The sequence below is a fragment of the Macrosteles quadrilineatus genome, unplaced genomic scaffold (genome assembly GCF_028750875.1).
Source record: "Macrosteles quadrilineatus isolate MER2022 unplaced genomic scaffold, UCM_ALF_1.0 Scaffold_2__2_contigs__length_208266976, whole genome shotgun sequence".
NCBI classification, from domain to species: Eukaryota; Metazoa; Arthropoda; class Insecta; order Hemiptera; family Cicadellidae; genus Macrosteles; species Macrosteles quadrilineatus.
This window is the reverse complement of record NW_026542595.1, coordinates 169410682-169437952: the sequence shown is the minus strand read 5'-3', so window position 1 is coordinate 169437952 and position 27271 is coordinate 169410682. Positions and strand designations below refer to the sequence as shown.

Sequence of the window (27271 nt, the reverse complement as noted above, 5' to 3'; positions counted from 1 at the left end):
GTTTAGATTTACCTTTGTTGTTGCCTGGGCTCTTGTAGGATATAGGATATCAATTTATTATGTGTTGCGCTATGAATTTTGTCACCTTGTGTGGCATAGGTAGTCGCTATTCATTCATGCCTAATGCTTGGATAAAATAGATACAAGCCTGTCGTGGACTCTCTAAAACCTTAGACAATGTTGAAAAAAAAAGGAATTGGTGTATAGTTGTCTTAGATACCGCTACTGCCTTTTTTGGTAACACAAACCACTTACCTAAAATATTCAGGCAACAACAACAAAGGTAAATCTAATACAATTCAAGTTCTTTAAACTGGCATAGCAAAAATATTCTATAGAAATTAGAAACTGTTATCTCAACTCCTTGCTAAACAGATAAACCTAGTAATGGTTTTCTGAGTTTAATTTTGAGTAGGGCATATATATTATATTTCATTACTGATCCCCAAAGATCTACATGTCTCATTTTAAAGCAAGGTGAAGTTGAGCGCATAGACAGCTATTGAGCCCTGAAATAGGACTTTCGCGATAAGTAGTGAGCAATACTTGGTTAGTCATATCAAATCATTGATAATAGCTATAGAGTAATTAATTGCATTACAATGAACAGAATTTTTTCTTATGATGCAAAGTTAGTGAGAGTCTACTGTGTAAATGTTAAATATGTATTTGAAATACTAGTTGTTCTTACAGTTTTTGGTTGTTTACAATCTTTAAACTCAAGCCCAGAGCCGGCCTTAGGCACGAGCGATAGGTGCAGCTGCACAAAGCCCCTTTTTTGTAAATTATAAAGAAATTAAAAGCAGAAAGTATAAATCGTAAAACATTGAGATTTTTGTTAGTTTGTTGGAATACCACCTTTTTGGGAGTAAGAGTCTCTGATTAATGTTTTATGTTTTAGAATAATTAAGGAGGAAGGACTGACAAACAATTTTTAAGAAATCAAGACGAAGCACCTGTACATGTGATTTTCACGAGTTTGTATGTTATGTGCAAATAAATTATCATTATCTTAATGTTGCACTGGGCCTGCGCCACCCAAGGACTGCTCTGCTCAAGCCATAAAAGTAAATGCATGAAAGAAAAATGCAATGCAGTAAAAGTTTATTAAACATGCTTAAAAATAACAACATTGTCTTTTAACAAATATCACAAAAACTTACAAAAATAGATTAAATGTCACTAAAAATAAAATTGATTAAACTTAATGGCACAAAAACCATGGATGATTCCATTTTAGTTTTATAGAGTATTTACCTTTGTTTGACTGTCACTCCAGTATTCCAAACTTGCTTTGACACCAGCGATAATTGACACAAATTCATAATATATTGTTGTAAAAAAATATATATATATATACTCTTAATAAACTGATTCCCAAAACTGTAATGCGGGGGCATAAATTCTTAAATATTTAAGTCATAAGTCTCTAACTATACATGGTGTTCAAAAACGGTTGGGACATAATGTACGTAGTGATTCCTTGGGTAAAAATTAAAAATAGAGAAAATCAAGAATAACATTTTTTCCAAAATTTCTTTGTTAACCAGGTATCATTTTGTATTTTTTACATAATTATTTATATCTTTGAATTTTTTCAACCAATGTTTATGACACTTGGTGCGTATTATGTTAAGGAAGAAGAAAACCATATTAGAAAAAAAACTCATCTTGATTCAACTCAAAATTTCAAAATGGTGGCCATTTTAATTTTTTAAAATTAAATTACAAAAAAAGTTGATTTTATGATAAAAATGTCAAGAATACTTTTTTAGAATTTTCAATTCCCTATCGAACGATATTAAGTTTTAAAAGATCTTATTCATAAGGATCAGTTAAAAGAATACAAAGATAAAAATTTTTATGTAAAAAATACAAAATGGCGGATATCTGGTTAATGAAGCGATTTTGGAAAAAATGTTATTCCTGTTGTCTCTTTATTTTGACCCAAGGAATCACGACGTAAATTATGTCCCCACCTTTTTTTAACATCCCTGTATTAATTACTACTGATAATGTACAGGTATACCCTGCTATATAAATATTTCCAATATATTAGTATAAAATTAATAAAATCTATTTGTATGAAAATAAATAAATATGTTTAAGTACTACCGTTACTAATCCTATTATCACAGGTGCCATATTGATACTTCAGTTCCATCGTTGGATTCATTTTGGCTTGGTTTGCTTTGGGTCGTTATTTGCCCTGAAATATAAAAAATACATGTAAGAAATATGTGTTATAAATGTCATGAATATGTTTATTATTATAGAATAAACATTTTTAAATCTTAAAAATTGTAACTTTTCTATATTGGCAGGCGTGATGCTAAAACTTTGTTATATTTGCTTTCAACAAAATACATCGCTTGGGCAGGCAGGGCTAAAGTACATTCTTTTGTCTATTGGTAAAAAAGAACCAAAGTTGAGTAAATGCTCGGCTTTGCCTTGGTCGTTAAACTTGAGCTTTTATCAATAAGCAACACACGCATATCGTTAATAAAATATATTCTTAACATTAATATATATTTTATTAAAGCAATCTAAACATTTAAAATGAAGAACTTACCTGACTGGTAGCCTGCTGGCAAGTCTTGTAACTTTGGGTGGCAAGTTTTCCACTGACATTGACCTTTTTGAATAGTTGACTTTTTCTCCCTGTAGAACACACGACTGTGGACGAACAATTCCAGATCTTGTTGAACCCATTTTAGGGGTCAAAAAATTGTTGTTCAAGTATGTTTTCCTATTTTCTAAATCCTTTTTAGAATCAACATCCATGCTCATGCGTTTGTTTAGGTTGGAAGATCGTGTTTCCATTCTCGAATAGGCGTAGGAAAGTTCAGTCGGGTCAAGGCTTAGTCTTTTGTTCTCTTTCTTGTCAAGTTTGTTAGGTTTAGGAGTGTTTTTCAATCTGGATCTTGGAGAGTAGGGTCGTGAATCTGTTTGCATCAACTCTTTCTCAATCTCCTCTTTGGTTAGCGGTTTAAAGGTTAGCGGTTTAAAGTTCATCTTTTTAACTGGTAAACTACTCGGGCGGTTTGTAACATTAAGGTTTTTATTCGTCAGAGTTGAGCAGGCTCTCTCTGGCATTGGTGAATACTGTAAACCCTTCTCGATGCCATCCCTAGTATCACTTTTGTGTTGTGTGTCCTTGTATGTTTCAACAGCATTCATTGGTTTATGCACAGGACGGGGAGTGGGGATGCGTTTCATCACTGCGGTCGTTGACTTCAAAGGGATTCCTGCATCTACTAAGAATTCATCAGTTGAGAGCCTGCAAAAGAAAAATGTTGTTGGATTTTTAAAGATAATTTAGAATCTGAGTCTTATGAACAAACTGTCCCTTACCCATTATATAAATGCAAATAAAAATAATGTTCTGTTAAAATTATGTTTGTATTGTTTTGTCAAGTTTTAAGTTATTTTGATCACATATAACAACTTCAAAAAGTGAAGAAACAATTTTCAGTTAACAATCACACATTTATCAAAACTTTGTATGCCCTACATAATTGTTAACCTAATATGCCTGTACAGTAAAATATAATGAATAATATATTCATGTTGAATAAGAAATAAAAGAGCTTGTATGAGTGAATATTTATTCATTTACAGTTACAGAGGACGAAGCAAGACATAGGAGGGTCTTTGGTGAGGAGGGTTCGACTGAGAGGAGATTGGGAGGACAATCAGTTTTAGATTCATCCATTTCTCAAGATAGAAACATTACCTGAAATTACACACAAGTTTCAACTATTTTGTTTAACAATTAGATACCTAACAATGAGAATCAGTTACTCCTTATTGTATTAGTAAAATATACAGATTCATGCAGAGATATAATAGAAGTATTAACGCAAAACTCTTTGTAAAGAAATTGTTAAATAATATTGCTGATTATTGTAGCCCTAATCATTAATCAATATGTTACTTTAAGCCGTGGAGTTGATGGCTCTTGTCATCGTATCTGCATGTATTTTGGGCAGAAGTGCCTGTATCATTCAAAGGGCGGCGACCGTATACAGGGCAACGACTATACTGAGACGTGTTTATATGGTTCATGAATAACTTATATAGCTCACACGTTTTACTCACTTATTCAATCCAGGTGGCTTTTTTATGCTGGTTGATGGTCTAGGGGTTCGTGGGGAAGGCCGAGCAGACTGAGCTCGTGTGAACGGACCTGATGACGGATAAATAGGTTAAACAATCGGCTACACTTGGTGACAGACTTACTAAAAATGAAATAGAGTAGCAAGTTTAACGGAAAGCAAGATTTTAAATGTGACTTCATCAATTATAATTATTTATCAACCAATTTCCCAAGCAATAAAATGAATGCAGAGAAAAATAGGAGCCCAGGATTAAAAACCAAATTTTTTTAATTGATACAATTTGTGAATTAAATAGCGCCTTCTTGAGGGCCGCGAAGACAGTTAATGTGACCCAAACAGTGATTAACATTGTTTTTAGTAATTTGAATAGCACGGCTATCTTACATAAAAACTGTACTACAAGGTGAATGTAGATTTTAGTATAGACAATTGTAACTGACCCTTGCTGGTATTCTACTTTTAAATTGCATGCATAGGTGAAATGCTCAATCGATCATTATCTTATTTTTCAGGACTCTTGTTTATATATGGAGACAAACAATAATTCTAGAAAACTAAGTTTGTGTGTCTCTTTGTAAATATATAATGTTCTGGGGGAGAAACGGATAGCCTACCGTAACAATTTGTTTGTTTTGATTAATTTTTGTATTGCACTTTTTCACAGTAGTTTTATTTTAGAGATGCTTGATTTTTTGGTAAATCCAATACAAAATAATCATTATATTTTGGTTTCAAAACAGGTAAGCAAAAATATTGTGTTATTATAATAACACATGCGATATACACCTGAGTTAGAACTGGTAGAGTTGAGACTAGAGATTTGTGAAGCAGCTGGTGATTGACGAGCTACACTGTACGAGGACATGACGGTGTTTCTGCCTCGACTGTTCCTGCAATCATCATTAACACCGTTGAATCTAACATTTACAACCACCAAGGTAAGGATTGCCACAATCTGTATTTTTCCAAATCAGTCAGTGTCACTGGTACTACTGATGGAACTAACTCAAAACTCAACAAAGTGACTTAACTGTCTCATATGACCAGAATGCAGGTTTTTATTTTACTTTTAAGTAACATGAACTTGAATATTTTTAAATACAGTAGACTCCCTCTTCTCCGGACACCTTTTAACCGGACCACACTCGGGACCGAACATGGCACAACCTTATTGATACTCTCCATCTTCAATCAAAAACTCACAGGAAACTTTGAAAGCATTGCTGAAGTTTCTCCATTTTGAATGGAGAAGCATAAAGTTTATCCATTTATTGCGAGGATCAAAGGAAATCTTTAAAACAAAACCACAATGATCATTAAAATTTAACTTAATAATTTTGAGTGTGTTAAATTTCCAAACTATGTGTTTAGCTGCAAAAGTAGTATAAAATTTGTCCACAATACTTACAAGCTATCAGTACTCCTCATATCCGTCAAGGCTGAAAACAAATGATTCATTAAACTTCTAAATACTAAAACAACTTTACATATTTGAACAAAAACCAGTAGGCCAAGTTCCAAAAACCTACAATATAGGCTACAGATTACTTATTCTAGGGTAATTAATATAACTGAATTTTGTGCAAGTTACTACCTATTCTACTCAATATAACCCTTTTTAAATTTACACAAATCAAATAACCAAAGAGAACTTACGTGTGTCTGCTTTCATGATGTTTATAGATGGCACCTGAGAAATATTCATATTCACTACTTCTGTCGGTGCTGGTGCTGCTTTTTTAGCATTCTGGGAAAAAAATCAAGATTCATTGTTATTATTAGGAATACAGCATTTTAAGGGTTGTGTCATTTTTTTCTTGTTTTTTGGTTTATGTTATTCCTTTATAACTGATGTACAAGTGTAATTGTACATTTTATGATTAATCAACATGCTTTATCGAAAGAATCAATTCACTGTAAATTTTTTAGATTACAACCAGAGTAATTGGAAGTTTTTAAATACAAATTTCATTCAATTAAACAAAATGTTTGAGTAAGTAAATAGTAAAACTTAAAACAAATCAATAGAGACTAGTGCATATAATAGAAAAAGTTCAGAAGTAAAGAGATTTTAAATTATTAATAGGCTAAGCTTAAGTTCCTGTTCACAATATCCATCAATGTTTTTTTTTTTTTTTTTTTACTGAAGAAGACTCATCTGGTTAGATTCTAGGAACTAGAGTAAAAATTAAATTAAACTTACTACTAGTACTAAATTAGTAAGCTAATTATTAACCCCTTGCAGTCTAATGGTTAGTATAGGATAGGTTGCCGCCCACCATTTTCCCGACTGCTCAAAAATGGCAACCTATACTAAAAAAATGTAAAATAAAAAATAAAAAAGTTTATCTTTGAGTCCAATGGCGAGTATAGGTCACCGGGCGCCATTTCCACAAAGGGTTAAACAAGCACTAGTGATTTTTTTTAGAATAAAACTAATAATAAGCAATATTCAAAAATCAAGTGAGAAGTTGCTACTTACCTTCTTAAACATCCCAGCTTTACACTTTTCTATATCGTCCATCTCTCGTAACGCAGATCTTAGTTGAGCTAATACATCCCTATCTGTAAAAAATAATTTATAGATAATTTCCCCCAACATACAATAATTTTACTGTATTGAGATCAAACCACAAGACCTGGTTTTGTTAGTGTTTGGTTTTGGTATAACATAAACGCCATTTTAAAAGTGTAGATTTGAATATGAATAAAGTCTAGGCTTAGGCTGAAATCTTAACAAATTTAATTTAGTATTCATGCATTAATCTTCTGTACTAATGTCTGCATTTTGGCTAGTCACCTGACTGAAAAACTAACCAATAATTTGATCAGAGCAATTTAAAAAAAACTGTTGTTGGGAAGCACTATTAAGTAAACTGCTTCGTGGTTGGTTCCTTTGATAAAAAAAGTATAAATAACAATCATTATTTTTTTTTATAAATCAACTTTAAAGTAAAAAAAACCACTAAAACAGCTATGACTTTTACCAAGATGCTTTCAAAAAATTAAAACAAAGATTGAACAATCAATTGTCAAACTATAAAGAGTATAACATTTCTGATCGGACCACAATCCAGAAAAGTTCTACTAAAACACAATAAGTACATAAAAACTAATCAGTGCAAAGCTTAAATAGGCAACACAGAAAAATTATTCAACAAAACTACTTCTGTCCCACTTTTTATAACAATCACTTTGCAGCGTGCAGCTAGCGGAGGACTTACCAGTCTCATCACTTAGTGTGTTGACACAAGCATCTACGCAGGCCAGCAACTTGCGATCTACAGGGTCACTGGCTAGGCCCTTCAGCTTGGGAAGCAACTTGCAAACCATCAGTCTGATATTGGGCACCTTGTCCTCTGTAACATTAAGTGGAGGAGAATGACTTCAACACAAGAAGCTGAATATGAAAGTGTGAGTGTAGAATTTAATGAGACTACCTGACGTTTTTCAAAGACCAAGTTAATTCTTCAGTCAGAGCCATTTATGAAAGACTAATCATCAAGAATAGCTATGTTCAGTTTTAAACCGTGATAAGCAAATAACTTTTACTACCATAAAATCAACGACTTTTCGATCATCAGGCAAATACCATAACCACTCAGACTCTTAAAGGTCCGTCTCTACGTAATAAAAGCTATCTTTTGTCTGAATATTGCTTCGATTAACAAAAATGAAAAATGTTTTGAATTTTTTACCATTTCATCCCCTAAAACCAGACTTGGCGTCTCTTGGTCTGTTGGTGCCGCTTGGAAACCAATTTTATTTTACAATTTACAGCCAAGACTGTTCTAACAATTACCATAAATACAGTTAATCACAGTAAGGTCCCATTATTTCAAAAATTCACCTATTCTAAACTTAAGTTTGGAAATTATTATTTTTGTTATACAGTACATTAGTACAAGTTAACCTGCAATTAAGAACATCTTCTGTGGAAACAAAAAAATTATAACATCTTTCGTGGTTGCAGAGACATCATCGTGGTCTCCCACAATTGCACCGAAATCATGAACAATTGCAATGATCAAAATTACAGAAATCCACTCATTTCTAATTCTTCTAATCCGACCAGAGTACAGTCCCAATTAGTTTGATATAGCAGGACTCAAGTATTATGTAAGTAGGCTACTTGGCTACTTCAAACTAAAATTCATCTTCGAGGCTCAGAAGTTACAAAACAATATCCATCCTATCCTACAAATCCCTTATTGAGGGTATAAGGTTAAAGTAGTATTGTTGTACATATGAATTGTTGGATATACTTTTACTGAGGTGTGATACATAATTTATCACTAAGTTCCAAAAACTTGTCATTAAATACTGTTATTTAGTTACCCAGCTTATTATTCTTATATGATTTACCAGCCATAGAGATGATGTGATGGAAGAACAACTCCTTCAGTACGTCAGGTGATAGGGTTTGCAGTATTTCCATTCCTCGGAGAAACAAGAGACGGCAGTGAAAACTCGAGTTGTTGCAAAGTTCTGAAAAACATTAATACAGTAAATTAACTGTGAACCCAGAAGGCCGAGTGGAAAAGTCTAAACTGAAACAAATCCAAATAAAATTCAATGACTTACCAAGAATTTTATCCCGTATTCTGTGTTTTTGCTTGGATTGGGATGGATCAACAATAATCACTGAGAGTGTGTGCAAAGCTGCAACGCGACAGGGCAAGATTCTCTGTAAAACAACATTATTGATTTTAAAGGTCTAGATTTTTTTTAAAGACTTCTCAGCAAAAAAGTATTGAGCCTGAAGATATCTTCTTCCCAAGTATAACATGATAATTATAATAGATTATTTAATACGCAAGCAGGATTTTTGTGACAATTACTCCTCCGAAACTACTGAACCGATTGACATGTTTTTGGTGTCATTGGAAAGAGCGTAACGTAAAGTTGTGCAGGAAACTTTCTTTTTAGGGAAATAATTAGAGAGTGAGGCCCTAGGGCCCTTTAAAGTTTCGTATTTCTCCATAAGATTAACATGGGAAACAAACATTGTTATGAAACTCCAGCTGTTCTACTATTTAATTTAATTTGTTTACAAGGAGAGTAATTGTTTCTTGGTGCCATGTGGTCCATGAATTATACTTTTGCATATATTTTAAATGCAATACACTATATAAAATTATAGTGATACATTAAGAGATCTTCATTTAAATAATCAATAAGAACGATTGAGCCTATATGTTTCCTGGTAAGTGTGTTTCTTATAGTATCTTATTGTTATACTGATTCTTGTATTGTTTGTTAAAAAAAAAAATCCAGCAAATTTAGTTATAGTATGTAAGAAGCATAATTGATTTATTTTAATTGTTTGTAGTGGTAACATTGTTTCTTTTTTCATTTCCCTCACAAAGTTTGATTTCATTCATAATTCTGTATCTCATGGCAGGCAAATCTCGTAGACATTGTAAGTACAAAATATTATTATCCATTATAATCTAGGAAAGTTAAATCTGAAATTAAAATTTGTATTGAAAATACTATTGAACATGGATATGGGAAAATAATATTCACTGTTGGTTAACCTCAAATACTAAAATATGTAAAATTAGGTTATAAGTATGTTAAATTGCAAAAAGCACATTATACGAAAGAAAATGGTAATTGAAATTTATTTTTAGAATAGTTATATTAGTTATATTTATGCATTTGTATATTTTTTTTACAGACGAGTTCCTGTATTAAAATAGAGCTCTACGGAAGCCCATCATAAAGTAAGATTGTTTCAATTATTTATTTAGGACTGAGATACAGAGGTATAATTTAACTAAATGAAAAGTATATATTTGTTATGATTTCATTTATTTTATTAATAAAATGTCAGTGGTGTACATGGAAATGAAATGGCTTCTTTTTAACTTAGGCTAAATCCTATTGAAGTTATATAGTTCTGTAGTGTAAATTATTACATTTATACTTGTTTATTGGACCTTACGAGTATATTGTAAAACCGAATTATTCTTTTCTTCATTCTCACCCCGTAGCGAAGCACGGGCAGAGCAACTAGTTATAATAGATACCAGATAATAATTGTTGCATAACCGATTTTACTAAACTCTACAAGGATAAAAATTCAACAAACTAAATCCGGAAATTGTTAGGGGTTTATTTGAAATACTCTCCCCATAAACATTGACTAATAACAATTTTGTTGAACCAGTTTCTATTTTTAATAATACTTAATTAAGGTCTACATGGATTAAAAGTAACTTCTTAAATGACTTCCAATTTGTAATTTAGGCTACAAATAAGCCAATCTTACCCCATTGGAAGCTCTGGTCATTAGAAGAGGCACAAAGTACGTGTAGACAAACTCATGGTGGAAGATTTTAGGGACGGCTCTGAATGCAAGCAGCACTTCCTCATGTAGTCTCCAGCGGAATGAATCGTTCAGGTTCTTCTCACAAATGAACAATGCTTGACCTACATCTTTACCTGATTCCTGTAACACATGATTATTGAATACAGATTAAAGTAATATAACAATTTCATTCAACCAATGTTGTTTAGTTTAGACAGTTTCTTGGACTATAGGGCAGAAATAAACACATTCCCATGTCACCAATTTATAATAAATGTGAATGTAGTTGAATTGAGCCTCTAAATTAGTGCATTTAACTGGTATTCGAATACACCAACTTCTTACCAAGCCAAAACTAAGAGAAAACTTATTGTAGCTCTTATTATAGCTTCTTTTGCGTCACATAAACTAACAAATAATATGAAACAAAAAATAAGAAAGAAAATTTTTGGAAGTAGAATTTTAAACTTAAGCAGTGAGTGGTTCATTCCTCTAGGTTCTTTCACAGAGAATTAAGGTACAGAGGAAACAATCAATAGTGCTTTCAAGTGGTTTCAATCACTAGTCGCTGGTGTCTAGGACAAAGTTCAACACTGTCGTTTCTCCTAATCCCACTCATCATTTTGTACAACAATGCTCTGCAGGAAGAGCCTGTGACTTTTGTGATAAAAACTTCTGCTCGGGCTCTTCCTAGCTCGTCACAAGAATACTGCCCTTGTGCATATGTACACCCACGCGCAGCTTAATAGAGATGTACATGGGTATCCCATTAACAAGTTTCATCCTTACCTTACATCTCTGAGGCTTTTTTGATCAAATTTGGCTACAGCTAGTCCATAGTATCTAAAAGTCAGTGGTAGCAGTAGTAGTACTCAATGGCTGTATACAAACCGTATACAAACAAATGTTAAGTATACAAACTGAAGATTCTACTTACAGGTTTATCAGCACTAATGTTGCCGCTTGCAGCAAACCCCAGCAAAATGTTGGAAATATTCGGTACTAAACCTTCCAAAACGATGTCTATTCCGTCTTTGAGCAGTTTTATAAATTCAGTCTTAAGTGCTGAGTGCCACTTCGGCATCATTTTCATCACCTGCAAACCCAGATAATTTTATTTTTCTGTAAAAGGTAATGTTTTGAGTAAATTATCTTAGTAACCATGATCAGCACAAATTCTTGTAATGACTCTTTTTGTTTCAGTTTCTTCTGATAAATAACATGTAAAGTAAGACAAATATCAGTTGCCTGTGCTGATGACAAGGTCCTAAGGTTATGTGGCTGATATCTTAACAATAAAATACAATGTAACCAGGTTATGGAAAAATTTAGATTGTCTTCCACGTCCACAGTAACATTATGGTAATCAGCTGCAAGATCACATTAGTGATCATGCGGAGGAATCAATTTTTTTTCATCGGACAAATTCTGGATGGACTGAGTTGAGCTTTTTCTTTAACTTATTCCCTAGTCAAAATACTACAGATATTTTCAAAAGATAGGCCTGTAAAAGATGTAGTATGTTTGTCCCTTAAAGAACTAGGGGAAATCAACCTCACCTCATAGAACCCAGCAGCAATCTTTTTGCGGACTTGACAGAAGCTGTCACTGGCAAGACTTTTGAACACAGAGAACATCATTTCCAACACCTCTTGCTTCATGTCTGACACAAACACCATCATGGCAGGGTAGTTGTAGGCGCAGTTGAGACGACATTCTGTCAGTCGCAGGGCCATCTCTTCTTCATCCACCACTATCTGCAATCAAGATTACAGTTTACAAACCAAATTTAACAGAGCCTGAAACATTTCTGACCAAATTGCTAGTGTAAAGGATGTTTAAATATAAACAATATACCAGCCTGTGGCATAAAAAGGTAACTATACCAGGTTACATTTAAAGTTGATTTGAGACTCAAAAATTCTGGGGTTTTTATTTTGGAAATGTCTTATATCGAGGCAGGATTTTTTTAATGGTAAATACAAAATAGGACAGGCAATGCATGTCTCTAGGCCAACCTTTTTCAATGTTATCTGACTTATGAAATGTTAAAAAAAATTTTAATTAAGTTTGTAACCAAACCAACTAATGGATTTACAAGCTAAAGCATTATTGTTCCAAACAAATAGCCTATTCAATATTTATTTTAAACAACAAATTAAAGACACTTACTGGTTTGTATGGGTTGAGTTTCTGCTTAGTGTTGGCATTGAGCTGAGACAGCTGAACGTATCGTTGTAAAAACTGTGTCTTATCTGGACCTGACATGACACCTAAGAACATATAAAGTGTTAAAAATAATTGTATTCCGACTAATTACCCAAATAGTAATTACTGACATTCATGGACCGCCTTACTTTTTATAAAGGATGCTGACAAAGATTTTTTGACATACTGCAGCAAAAACAGTCATTTTAATATAGGCCTACGTCTTGCAGGTCTTAGCTACAAGGTCCTAAGACCTTCTATTCTTATTCTCTCGGGATTAAAGTCAGCTGTTGTAGGTAATCGCATGTATCAAAACTTACTTATCAATTGATTTAATTGGTAGTAGCTTAGGCCCATTCTACGAGTGTTAAAACTGCAACGGGATTCTCGCGTTTGACAGGGGAACTATGAAGTGTTAAATTGGCGTGTCTACACGAGCAGGATTCACAACGCGGATGAACCCGTCCAGCTATTCTACACGTAAAGATGTCACCGCGCACAGCAGTTCACTTCTTATCTATTGTCTGTGGGTTTGTATTTAACACGGTGCGGTGGGATGATCGACACAAAGAAGTTAATTTGTGAGATAAAGGCTCGGTATATGCTGTTTAATGTCAAGACCAAGGAATATTCTAACTGTGAGATTAAGGCCAAAAATTGGAATGACATTGGCAAAGCAATGTACCAACACTGGAGTCACCAAAACTGGAAAAAATATTCTGGGTACTCCGGATGGTCATTAAAATGCCATGGAGTGTCCCTCTGCTGGTGAGTCTTTTCGATAACGTCGGATGCGTTCACAACCACCTCTTTTATGTTTCTTTCTCAGCAGTTTGAATAGCTGGAGTTGGAAAACCCAGCTATACAACCACGTTCACCATGACCATCCAGCGTCCAGTCCGATGGGTTTCATGCAGACTCCACGTGACGGCAATCCCCCCACAAGAGCTTTCACAAAATGTTGACTCGGTCACGTGACATTCAGTTAACTACAACATTTGAACTGTTGACGTAAATATTTTACAATGTATGTTACTAATTGTCTTGATAAAATTGAACTCAGGGAGCACTTACCTCTTAGTCCAATGGCATACTGTCCATAAAACTTAGAGAGGACTAGAAGCAGATTGTCTTCATTTTTCATTATTTCAGTAAAGACTTTTTTAGTGAGAGGTATTATTGTGTTCTTCAGAATTTCTGAAAAAAAACATAACATTATATATAGTTAACATTATATATATGACACTTGCAGTGAAATTCCAGATTGGATAACAGAATTGAAAAAAATATGTAATGGGTAAAGTAAAGTTGTATAGATTAATGTTAGTTTCACGATTTTAAGTAGCAGCAGGTTAAAAACCATTGGTGATAATCATATTTTCAACTATTTATAGGTACCAAGACTACACAGTACACACCCTTATTGGATTATGATGTCTTTAGGCTACAGGCTTACACATATGCATTGTTTTAATACAATTAAAGTGTCATAATAAATAAAATAGTTCAACAAGCTAGTGTCGAAATTCTGAAGTCAAAGTGTTTGAATTATTTAAAAGTATATAGCCTAATTGCATAGTTTCCAAATCGGAGGAACCAAAAGTAGAGTCAGTGTCAGAAAACACAACTCCTCGATGAAACTAGGGACAACTCTATGGCCTACAATATATTCAAATACCCCCGCCGCAGCAAACCTGCAGACTTAGCGAATTTCCATTTGCCTCATTGGATTTACACTAATACGTCTCCTTAAATATATCACATTTATTCCCTATTTAAATAGAATTAGTTTAATGAGTACTTAGGTTTACTGTAACAGGGAGGGTAAAAAAGTGTTTTTTAATGTAAAATGTTAATAGGTAGGCTACTGTAGTTTAGTAAGAAATTAATGTATTTTCCAAATTTGATCAAAATATATTCATAAATAAGCAAACTACAACAGTTGACTTATTCTCCATAAGAATAACATGGGAATTTTAAAATTACAATTTTTTTTAATTCTCTCCGTAACCCTTAGGCGCATAATAACGCTTCAATATACTAAATTATTTGTTTCTTTAAGCTCTACATAATGGTTTGGAAAGTAATTGTGAAATTTTGTGTTTTTAGGGTCAAAATGGGAAAAACCTATTTTTACCCCATAAACCCCCGTTCCCATAGTCCGATCATGCTGGTTCGCAAACTCATTCAAGTTTATCCTGCTAAAAAAATGTGATGACCTTTAAACCAAATTTCATCAAAATAGGACAAAAATTACTCAAGTTATTGCGTTCACGGACACATATATATATAGGCTACATATATAAAAATTTAACAAATGGTGTTTTTGGCCTCTGGGGACATCAAAATGAAAAAGTAAATCGGTCCCGGGTCTAGGTCTTACCATGCCACCTACGGTAATAGCTTAGGTACTTCCCTATAGGGAAATTCGCTAAAAAGATTTCCTAAAAGGCTCATTCACCTTGTGAGAAGCTGTTGAGCATGTTTGCCACTGCCTCTATGGCAGCCGCCCGCACGATCACTTCCTCGTCACTGATCAGGTCCAACACATGGTTCAGCAGACAGTTGCCAGTCTCTAGGCCCAGCGTGGTGGCGACACTGGGTAGCAGCTTGCTCATCTCCGCCCTCACGTCCCCACTCACGTCCTGACACAGCGCAATCACCACTGGCACTATGTCTTTCTTCACTCTGTCAAACAAAATCAATAACCGTAAATACATACTTTTGTTTAGTGTGTAATACATAGTCTATTGTAAATTGAGAATGATGGTCCGTAAAGAAAAATATGTAAAAAAAAATAGTGATGGTGAATTAACCGAAAAGAAGTTTTTTATAGTAATTAGTAATCCTAAAAACTTATTTCTTAAGTCTTCTTCTATAGCATCAGAGTACAGCTGTAGGACCTAATTGCACCTATCCTTGGGCCTCATTTTAACCTACAAAATCCCATACACAAGTTTAGGAGCACCTTAAATTAGAGTTAGAGTTAGAGATATATATTTGGTAAATTTTAAAGTGTTGTAATATTTAACTATAAACATTTATCTTAGTTGAAGTTTAAAAAGTGTATAAGCTTCCTGATATCCGATTGTCGAGCTTTTACAATAAACCGGCATCGGTCTAAAAATCATTAAAAATATTTTTTAACACTGTTTTAAGTTACAATAGCTTTCGAGAGTTGAAAGTGATTGGCAGATCTCTGAAGCGATTGGCAGACATCAGGATTGGCAATAACGGCTGCTTTTAGAAAAATCCCGTAATCTGTCATTTTCAATATCGAGCACTACCAAAGTCACAAACATTCCCAGATAAGCGAGCGTCTACTTTACCTAAATTAATAACAATAACCCAATTAATGTGACGTAATATAAATATTTTGTTTTACTTACAAAAAAGGAGAAAATGATAGAGCAAGTTTCCCCAATATCTTGCAGCTGGTAATTCGTACAGGAACTGGCTTGGAGATATGTGCTTTGTTCACAGCCATTGGAAGTACCTGAACAAACAAAAACAAATAAAGTCAGAAAGGTATAGAGAACTTTTACTTACATGAAATAATTTAATACACATATTCAATTTGGTATCAGGTTGTAACATGCATTTAACATGCAAGAGTTGATCGTTCTCAAGGAATCCTGCAGTACACTAAAAAACTCTTCTCGACCAGAGCATCGTACTTCACTCCTACCCTAGAGTGATAGCCAAGCTCATAGACTTGTTATATATTTTGAATATATTACATGTACTCCTGAACAATATCAAATCATAAAATTTTTGTACTTGCCTCATTCTGAAGCATGCTGACAGGTAAGACTTGTATGATATCCAGCAACACGTTAAGCCATTCTTCTGCAGCCACTGTAACATCAAGTGATCAATTCCACTAGCCAACATTGAACTATTAAGTAAAGATACATATTTGGGTTCAACCAATAATTATTTTTTCAATTTAAAATATGCCTTGCAAAATATTTAACAGTTTTGGAGAGCTGAAAAGCCCAGTTTGGCTGAAACTCCGTTACAGATGTAAGGAGAAATTACACCATGCATGATCGGTAGGCCTAATAAAAAAAAACGTCAACTTATCAGAGAAGAAGCATAAAGCAGTGTCACAACACTACAATAGTTATATATTTTATTAAAATGAAGGAAATGCAACATTATCTGTAGTAACACACTAAAAAGTAATTGAATATAGCCTAAGGTATGTTTAAAGTGAATTTAAAAACACAGAAACCAAGTGACCCAATTTGAAACATGCAGCACTCAGCACTGATGTAAAATATTACAGTAAAATAAATTATCTATCTATATATTAATAGGCAAGCATGTTTCTTTAAAACCTTTTTTCTCAGCTCGTGTTCATCGTAGGGAAAATCTACGCATACCGTTAGAAAACTTTTTTCCTGTAGGTGTGCAGAATCCCTTCATAAATTTAAATAGGCTCAAAGATAAGCACAAAAAATGAGTTTAAAAATTTTAAAATATTAACATGGATCTTATGCGTTGCCATGCTGGTAACGAAATAACAACGAAATGTAAACAGAAAACCAAAACAAATGGAAGAAACTCAAATCACATGTTTTATTTACAGTGTGGGGTGAAAATAGAGAAGTGAGTACATTACATATTTTTGGTCGAGTTTCGACCACTGGACGACCTCTCGTTATTATTAAAATACAAGCAGATTAGCAGTGTGAAACTGTTTGATATGACAGATTGTAATATAGAAAAAACACAGAATTGAGAACACCAGGAGCACATTAGGACTACCTTTGGACCGATTTTGAGTAAAAAGAAAATCAATCACAACTGAACAATTCTGATTTATTCTGATGAAATTTTGAACAATTACGCTACAGTAGAGTCTCAATTATCTGACCTAAACCGGTCGCAGCAAGGTTGGATAAGCAAAAAGGTTAGATTTAGATAACACCGAAAATTATAAACACGACGTTCGCGCTGGCGCTGTGACCACGGGATGAGCTGATAATCACGCCACGAGCATTGGAAATGTTGACAATTGTGATGCGATAGCGGGACATGTTCAAGATGGAGTCGTGACCATGGTGGAAGTAAATAAGGTGTGCTACTGCGCATCGTAGCCGGCTGCAGGCGGTGCGGGGGAGGGGTATCGTGACGTCACCTTGGGGGCAAACATGCCTCGCGACCATATAGAACAGTGACGCCGCTCTAATAAAATTGTAATTTTTAATAGTAAGAACCGATAAAAATTTCTGAAACTTTGCATAGTCTTGGACTATTAACATAGGATGCTTATGGTTTAAATTTTATTAATTTATTTGAATTAAAAACCATTCAACCACCGATCAAACTTCAAACTTTTTCATACTAACACAAAAAAGTTAGTCAGCTACCAAATCACGTATTATTTGGTCAGGTTTATGAGACCTGCGGGAAAGTTTTAGGGAAAGGTTCTAATTTAACTGTAGTATCGGTTGGATTTCGATAAAAGAATTACTTTTTTAGCTACGAAGAATTATATCAATCGGCAACGGAGCGCGCGCTCAGCCGATGCCACCGTTTATTGGATAATAAAGCCACGCATTTACTATCCAAAACACTGTAGCTACATGTTATAAGGATATACTTTGTATTCTACATTTTAAATGAAATATGTAATATTAACATGTGACAGATATAATAAGTTTTACATTAAAATGCGTTGCAACATCTTCGTTTTTATACAAACTAACTCTCTCTGATAACAGTTGCCATAAAATTTGTAGGATCGGAAATGAATAACATTTCCTTAACCAAAAACATAGTTTGTTACATTTTGCAATCTTATAAAAATATTTACGACCTGAAAGTAAACATCTAAAAAATTAAACATTTCATCACCTCTGGATTTTCTAAACTTTTTTAAGTTTCTTTAGAAATTTTATTTTTTTGCCACTAGCAAAATTGCATTGTCTTAGCCTCCTGTTGATGAAAACTAAAATATCGCACGTTTGGTTGCATTTTCTTATTTTTCGAACTATTACAACAGCCGTACAATGCACAATGGGGCATTTTTGTAGAAAGATTGGGGAAAACTGACATCTACTGCAACTCGCGGTGAACACAGAAACGAAAACAAAACAAACAACACGTGATCATCCTCCGCACACACCCCCGCACCCGAGCCAAAGTTGCGAAATAGATAACAACCCCAGTGAAATAGGATCCTAGCTGTCAAATTAAACTGGAATATCACATTTTATTATCATGGTATTGCAAGAGTGAAACAATTTTATATTTTACCCTGATTATAAATACAATGATCACCAACTTTTTTTTTAACAGAGTACATTTTATTTTATATACTACGTTAAATACATTCCTTTGCGTTAAAGATCATTTATTATTTAAACCACTATTTACAAACTTAGGTTTCAAACTAATCAACAACGATTTTCAATACTTTAAATGCAATTTGGCAACGTTAACCCTATTCACCGAGGAGACAATATTATATATTCTCTGTGAACTATTACGAAATAACCCATATTCAAACGGGGAAAAACACACTGAAGTTAACAGAACAACAATTTTTCACATAAAAATATAAATACAGGAATAAAAATATCAATGATACTATATTCATGAAACTACATTATTTGTTGGATGGCAATGTGTGATTAATACTTGGCAACTGACTCGACTCGCAGCACGCGCTCCGATCACGCGCTCATATAACTTAGCATATCTCAGGAAATAACGCCTCTAACGGTATATAGTTTGAAGGAAAGTTAAATTTGGATCTTTATCTAAAACTTTCCCGCTGGTCAAATGTGTCTAACCAAATAGTACGTGATTTGGTAGCCGACTAACTTTTACATGTTTAGTTTTAAGAAAGGCCAAGTATAAAGAGTGATTTCACGCTTAAGTTTTTAACAATTACAAACAATTTTTTCACAACACGCATCGTCCACTTATAATTGATGTCCATGTCAAGTTTCATAATTTTTCCTCAATTCTAACAGTTCAAAATGTTGATGTTTATAGAGCAGTGTCACGCTGAGCTATATACGCGCGCGAAGCGGTTTGCCCCCAAGGTGACGTCACGTCGCGATGCGCAGAACGGTCTCAAACTCGTCCGGCTGAGTAGCACACCTTATTTACTTCCACCATGGTCGTGACCACAAGACATATTGAAGATAGCGTTGTGACCACAGAATATGTTAATGATTGCGCTGCGAGCGTGGTACATGTTGGCCGTGATCCCGGAAATCTTGTGCTGGCGCTGGGACCCTAGGATATGTTGACGCTCACGCCGCAAGTTTGAGACATGTTGACTACGGTGCCATGATTGCGGGAGATCAGCGCTTCACGCTGACACTGTGATCGTGGGATGTGTTAACAATAGTGTCGCGCTCGTGGTTGACAATTCTATCGTAATCCCAGGAGATGTTCAAGATGATGCTGTGACTGATTGTTGCCTAGTAAGGTCGGATAAGGAAGAGAATACATCTGGAACGTCGGATAACTCGGTACGTCGGATAACTCGGAATTTTGGATAACTCAGGAGGTCTGATAGCCGAAGGTCGGTGAACCGAGACTCTACTGTATAAGATCTTAGGAAGAATCTTAAAATTTAGCGTCTTCAGTAAGTAGGTAATGTATTAAGGAATCTAGATACCTGTATCTCTGCTTTCTAAGGAGACGAGGATGTGGTGTAGGAAGACTTTGGTGTCATCTGGGGACACCATACTCTGTGTGGTGATAGTCCGCACTGCCTCACAGGCCCCCATGTTGTACTCGGTTGTGCCATATAGTAAAGTCTGCCAAAAATAAACACAGAGTAAAGTGTAATGTTATTTTTACAATTACTAGGTGCTATTTAGGGTTAGACGATTGTAGGCTATTCTTGAAAAACATCTTGTATCAAAACATTGATAGCTGATAGCCATCATACAATAATTCAATTAATCCTGAATCATGACTAAACATGTAGGCCTATGCTATCTCAATTAGCTTTTTAATCTTATCATACACTGGTAGTTTTCATGGTTAGTAACACTGATTTCAACAGTCAGAGATATACAGGCTCCATTTGGGATTTTGAAGTAAACCTTAACTTATTAGGTAGCCTACCGGTACATGAAAAATAAATCAGGTTTAAATTAACTGGTACGCAGATTAACTAGGTACTGACTTGTTGCATCCGAGGTATTACTCTTTGAAGACAAGCTGTCAAATCCTCCCTTATGAGGTTGGGAAGATTTTTCATTACGCTTATCTTCTGAAGTTCATCTCCAACCCTGTAAAATTAAAACAATAATCTAACAAAATCAAAGGATATTGAACAGGTAACAGTTTATTTCACAATTTAAATATTTAATATCCACTAGTAAGAAAATTAACTCTGGTCCATAAGTGAATTGTTGAGTGACAATGATTGGCTGATTAAAAGTTGGATATCTTATACTACGGTACCAATTTAATTACTTTAATTAAGTAAGTCTACTAATTTATCACTTCAAACTTCATGCAAAATCTCCCCTAAAAACTTGGTCAAATCATGTTTTGTCTGGCAAACAAGAAATAACAGGCAACACTGTATCTAGTTCAAAACATGAAACAGCTTGAATATGAAGATATGTTTTAATAGCTTGTCTATTATTTGACATGTGAATGTGAGATAAAAAGATGTTAAGTTAATACTAACAAAACATATTTTACCTAAATTTAAAACTTGTTTTAATTAAAGGCCAAACTAAGTTAAAACATAAAGATGAGTAGCCTATGAATGAACTTGTCTAGATTGAGCTCTAGGTTGAACTGATTACCCTAGCCTAATAATTTCAAATATCTTTAAATACGAATTGTTTTTGATTGGGTATAGATACAAGAAACAACTTACATGTTGGTGTCATTAGTCATCTCTGTAAATTCCAAACACGTCACTTCACTAATAACCTACATTATGCTAACCAACCAGCTAGCTTAGCCTATTCAGCAAATAACTAACTGCGAAGTGCCATCCAGTCCAGCCAGAATAAAATCCTAGAAATACATGCACGGACACGATGAATTGTAAATAGCTCCATTCTCAATAAATACTGTGAATAATAATACACATACTAACTGCACCATAGGCTGGCATAAATAAATAATAATGGTTAACCAAATCAGATCAGAACAGAGACGTATATAAACAAACAATAATGAACATTTTTTACTGTCGGGTGAAGGAGATGTAGGTTACCTTTTCTTTTCATGACATTGGCTTTGGCATTTGGCCAGGCCAGACAATTCTATGTCACGGTCGTTTGACTATGCATACCTAATTTCACATTCACACATTTCATTTCCAAGCTTTGAACATACTATAAAAAAGTAGATGTTGTTTCTAACAGGTATTTTAGCAGCAATCAATTTGATTTCTATTTCTATACCCCTACAGTTCTACAGGAGTGGTGTGGTTCACTCTCACTGAGTTGATTAGATTAGAACAACAAAGATCTTGTACAATCGAAATAACATTATTGATCAAATAAATGTGTACTTGCTTTTATGAAGTGTATTAAAAAGTTACTATGGTATGTTCTATTTTGGATTGTTTTAATGGCTACAGCTAATCCATTTAGATGATTTCTCTTTTGTTAACTTAGAGCACAAAATCAATGGTGGGACGTATCGAGCCACGGCCACTTTTAACTACAGGCCACGGTAGAATTGGCAACGTCGCAAGTATAGGGTTGTTTAGTGTCATACGTCCCATAAGATAACATGGCAGACAGGTGACTATCAGCTCATTAATTCGCACTTTATTGATTATGAAAATATTGAAAATAAAACATACAGAATTAAAAACCAAAAAATATGAATTGAAAACCTATATCTGTACATTTGAAGCGGAGTCAATATTTTAATAGTCCTGTAACCAAGCCTTTGTAAATACAAAAATACCATTAGCTTCTTTAAAACAAAACAGCTGTTTCAACCCTACTTACGACGACGCCGCTTCGAAGGCCCCTGCCTGGAGTTAAATGTGGCCGTTATCGAGCAAAGAGGTCACCGTCAAGGGGCAAGGTGCCACCACAAGCAACAACAACCACGGCCGCCTTTAACTCCAGGCTGCGGCCTTCGAAGTGGCAACGTCGCAAGTAGTAGGGTTGTAACAGGTGTTTTGTTTGGAAGCAGCTAATGGCATTTGTATATTTACGAAAGCTTGGTTACTGGACTATGAAAATATTGACTTCACTTTAAATGTATGTAGATTTTCAATTCAGATTGTTTTGGTTTTCAATTCTGTTTGTTTAATTTCATAAATTTAAATTTAAATGAATAAAGTGCGAATTAATGAGCTGATGTCACCACAAAATATTATCATATGGGACGTCTGACACTAAACAACCCTACTTGCGACATTACCAATTCTACCAGGCCGCGGCTTGGAGTTAAATAAGGTGGCCGTGCAACAACACGCCAACTTGGTGTTTCAATGAGAGGGGACAACCCGCTACCTTGCAAGATGGTGAATGGGTGCCACCATAGCCTTCTTAAAGTAGTTTAGAGTACCAAGGTGTTAAAATGTACACTTTCTTGCCTGCCTCCATCAAAAACTTGGTATTTTAAAATTCAAACATGTCTTTAAAACCACTCTAACCCAGGCTTGTCTGTACGTACAAGCATTAAGAGTACTTTTTGGTTCAGAGTTTTAGTTATTTTAGTTTTAATACCAGAGCCATCTTGATTGTTTTGTTTTTCTTTTTACGATTGTCATGAACTTTTTACCTAGTTTTAACGACAATAAATCATTCAATAAATCTAGTACACAAGGCCGCGGCGAGTGAAAACTGGCAACGTCGCATCTGAGTCTTGGCGTGCGATCGTCTTAGGTCTCGGGTGGAAACGCGGTTTCCGGCATTGAATTTCACTTAACCAACCCTTTGAAATGATGTGCATATCAACCTATGCTTACGTTAAATATTTTATACTTACCGGTACCCCTCATGAGCCGTCCCCCGTGGAGGTAAAAAATAACAATGCTAGTAAAAATTAGTTTTTACGCATATGTAGTTAGTTATGCAAAGTTTGCATTTTCTAACCAATTTGGTAAAAAAGAGGTGTCCAGACTTTTTGAACACCCGGTATATATATCGATGGTGAGATGTCGTGTCTTGTAAATTTGTGATAATTTGCGGTACCTTAGATTTCAGAATTGGATGATTATTGACTATTGAATTTGAACTAATGTGAATATAAAATGTCATCAATTCTAACGACTGTTTACTGTAAATACTATAGGCTATGTGTATTAAAATATAAACTTACGTTAACAAGTGCATAGCTCTATCAACAGATCTAGTTTCCAAATAGCCTTCAATTGTGTGTTTCGAAATTTCTTCATTAGACTGTAAGTAAAGTTGTAGTTTACAATGTGAATTTGAACAAAAAACTTTGTATTTACTGTACTATCTGGCTCGTCAACCAGCTACCATTTGTGAAATTCCATAATCAAAAGGCTACCACATAATGTAAAGAAACTATTTCCATAACATAGACTACATAATTATCTCAAATATCAAATAAGTTCCACACTTAAACGAGTTGTGTTAAATTTTCCAAGGTTTATATAATTTCTTTTAGAATGTTCTTTTCTTTATAACTACGGATGAACAAAATTTAACTGGTAACCGATAAGTTTAGTAATACGAGAGTATGTTTTATCTATGGAAATGCTCAGTATTCTAATTACCACGTTCAAATTAAAATTATAAATTATGTGATTGTATAATTAAGCCTTACCTTTAGTTCACGTTTTGTAAGTTTGTCAAGGTTTAAATTACGAAATTCATCAGTGGTCGATTTCATCGTTTCTTTTATGAACCTGTTCTTCAAAATCGTCAAATCTCATTGAAGGTTAAAAAAAACCAGAGTCCTCACAAGATAACTTTGCGAAGATTAAACGGTTATATTATAAGCACTGTTGAATTTCATAGTAGTTTCAAACTAAACAATGTTTAATTATAAATTTAGATTGCTTAATGATTTAAAGTTCTAATACTGTACAAGAACACTAACCAAAATTGTTGAATTTGTATCTGTTTTTGTCGTGTGTTTTTAAACTGTCAGTGTTTACTAACATTACCACATGGACAGCTGATTAATAAGCAAACCGAAGCAAACCTAATAACATTGAGTATACACGTACGTATATACGTGTATATATAAAAGGCAAAGACCTCACTGTTCTCCCACTTCCCATTTACCTAAGAGGCTTAAATTCGGTACACCGATTCTTTGGGCATTAAATAGGAAAACTAAGTAGTTTTTATTCTGATCGGGCTTTCGGGCTCCGCCCCAGTGGCTCTGGAGTTTCTTATATTAACCTTATGATTTTTCATATTTAATACCCCGCCGCATCAAACCTGCAGACTAAGCGAGTTTCCATTTGCCTGATTGGATTTACACTAAAATGTCTCCTTAAAAATATCACTTTTATTCCCTACTAGCTGTACCCGCGGGCTTTGCCCCGCTTAACTTCATAAGTATTCGCATGGCTCAATCACTTCCTAGTTGAAGTTCGTTCGCTACGCTCACTCACCTTCAGGTTGGAAATCGTTCGCTGCGCTCACTTGTTTTCAGGTTAGCTCGTTCGCTACGCTTACTCGCCTCCAGGTTGATGTTCGTTCGCTACGCTCACTCACCTATTGGTTGCAAATTAGCTGTTGTCATAAATTTAAAAAAGTCATCCCTTTAATTGTTTATAATACTTTGATAAAGGTTTTTATGTTTTAATATTTAACATTGGAGAATTTAAACGTTGTTCAGTGCACAGGTGTGCTGCGATTGGGGTTTAATACATTTGGACTTATTAAAAAGTAAAATAGTTTTCTGTGATGCACTCTGTAGAAACACTGTGGCACTATTTCAAATCACGACTAATGCTAATACAGAATGTTGTGATTATTCAAACCTACAAAACACAGTTGGTGAAAGTAACTTTTTGACCCCCCTTGAAGGCCCTTTTGACGGATCTGCACCAAACTTCACTCGAACCATCCTTGAAAGATGCTTAACAATGCCTGAAAGTTTCATTACAATCTGTCGAGCGGTTTCGGAGTCCATAACGTATATACACACACACACACATACATACATAGTTCCTCTTTTATAGATATAGATTTAAATAGAATCAGTTTAACACATACTTAGGTTTGCTGCAACAGGGAGGGTTAAAGTGTTTTTTATGTAAAATCTTAATAGTTAGTAAGAAATAAAAACATTTTCAAAATTTGGGCAAAATAGGCCTACACTATTATCCTAAAATAATACGTTATAATAATATAAGATTTATCTCACGGATCTTATCATGCACGATTACAGCCTTTATGAATACACATTGAAATCCTTGACCAGTGCCTTCATGATTATGCTGACATGACTGATTTACTATGTGTCAGCTGGAGGAGGTTTAAATGAAAAATCAGCTGATATTTTGCAAGATGCCCAACAGGTGAGCAGGTAGCTATTACCCATATTATTACCAGCCATTAGTAAGTGATCCACTAATGCTGTGTATTTAACTGGTTGATAAATGGGAGTCATACCAGGTAAACCTCGAATTAATCGAGTAGAGGTTTACATAAGAAGTAGATTGAACGAGAATATTTTGATCTTTTAAGAGTTATACACAAGAAATGTAGATCGTTCTATACAGATGTTTAACAGAAATAAACGTGGTCGCTGAAAGTAGAGAATCTAAAGTATGTAATTGATGCGCGACTGCGGCTCACGACTGGTTACATTTGAGTGTCCAAACAATCTTGACAATCTAATTAATAAAATACACCTTCTTGAGTTTGAGACATGATTTAGAAGATATTATACGAGTTAAGTTGTTATATAAATTTATTATTATGTGTAGGCCCAATGCTTACACAAAACATAAAATCCAGAACTTGATGTGTTCAAAAAACTATTCAAACTTAATATATACAGTTAAAAGTATATGTTCCAAAATATTAAAAAATATAGAAATTATAATAATAAAAATTGAGTATTTGGAGTTGAGGATTCTGCAGCAGACAGTGTGGCTACGTGAAGGTCCGACTAAATATAATGTCTGCGGATACAAGGTGGTTTCAAGGCCTTATCAAACCTTTCTGGTTATAATTTAATAAATTGAGTTTCCCAAGTTGCAAGACCGTTTATAATTCGTGCAAAGGATAATTAACTAAAATCTACGTGTCGTAAAGAACAACGTAGCATTTATTTTTATAATGTAAAACTAACTCATATTTTTTCATTACCTTTCTTTGCATCTGCATGGTAATTTTTATAAAATATTGATATTATTTTTTGATGTATAAAATATCAAATGATTTATTTAAAATAGATTTCCGTATTATATTCCTTAAATTATCTATATATTAATATACATGTATAATATAAAGCCAATGAGGATCACGAACCTTTGAGAAAATTACGCACATTTATTAACCACATACTTGAATTAAAGTTCTTGTTGAGAAACTTCCTGGAACAATATCTGATACACCCTTTTTAGGGCAAGTAGCTCAATTTTAAACGGTGGTATTATCAAATTTGAAATATTGAAGGTGCGTCATTTTTTATTTAGGGTTTTATTATTGTTGTTTGTTTACTATTT

At 34.2% G+C, this 27271-nt stretch overlaps 1 protein-coding gene across 3 annotated transcripts; it reads right to left on the bottom strand.

Annotated features, from left to right (window-relative positions):
- Nucleotides 1-1087: 1087 nt before the first annotated feature.
- On the bottom strand, nt 1088-24540 carry LOC128986199 (serine/threonine-protein phosphatase 4 regulatory subunit 4-like). 3 transcript variants are annotated; one of them, XM_054406407.1, is made up of 22 exons: nt 24406-24539; nt 23932-24011; nt 20807-20912; nt 20291-20432; nt 16430-16503; nt 16035-16141; nt 15107-15333; nt 13720-13842; nt 12610-12710; nt 11997-12194; nt 11375-11533; nt 10399-10578; nt 8706-8808; nt 8487-8609; nt 7346-7480; nt 6604-6686; nt 5778-5868; nt 5530-5560; nt 4908-5011; nt 4102-4189; nt 2573-3280; nt 1088-2209 (listed from the first exon to the last, which is right to left on the bottom strand). In XM_054406407.1, exons 1-22 carry the CDS (start codon nt 24469-24471, stop codon nt 2173-2175), a joined length of 3066 nt encoding a protein of 1021 aa, XP_054262382.1. In that variant the 5' UTR covers nt 24472-24539; the 3' UTR covers nt 1088-2172. The 3 variants fall into 3 exon arrangements, with proteins under 3 accessions (XP_054262382.1, XP_054262383.1, XP_054262384.1); XM_054406408.1 differs by lacking the exons at nt 23932-24011; nt 24406-24539 and adding an exon at nt 21515-21874; XM_054406409.1 differs by lacking the exons at nt 1088-2209; nt 2573-3280 and adding an exon at nt 3592-3736 and having other exon boundaries at nt 24406-24540.
- Nucleotides 24541-27271: the final 2731 nt, after the last annotated feature.

Coding starts and splice junctions, on each gene's coding strand:
- LOC128986199 (XM_054406407.1), bottom strand. CDS start 24,471: ATGAAATCGACCACTGATGAATTTCGTAATTTAAACCTTGACAAACTT. Junction 16,504..20,290: donor CTTAGAAAGCAGAGATACAG/GTATCTAGATTC, acceptor TTGATGTTACAG/TGGCTGCAGAAGAATGGCTT. Junction 2,210..2,572: donor GCCAGCAGGCTACCAGTCAG/GTAAGTTCTTCA, acceptor TTTATATTTCAG/GGCAAATAACGACCCAAAGC.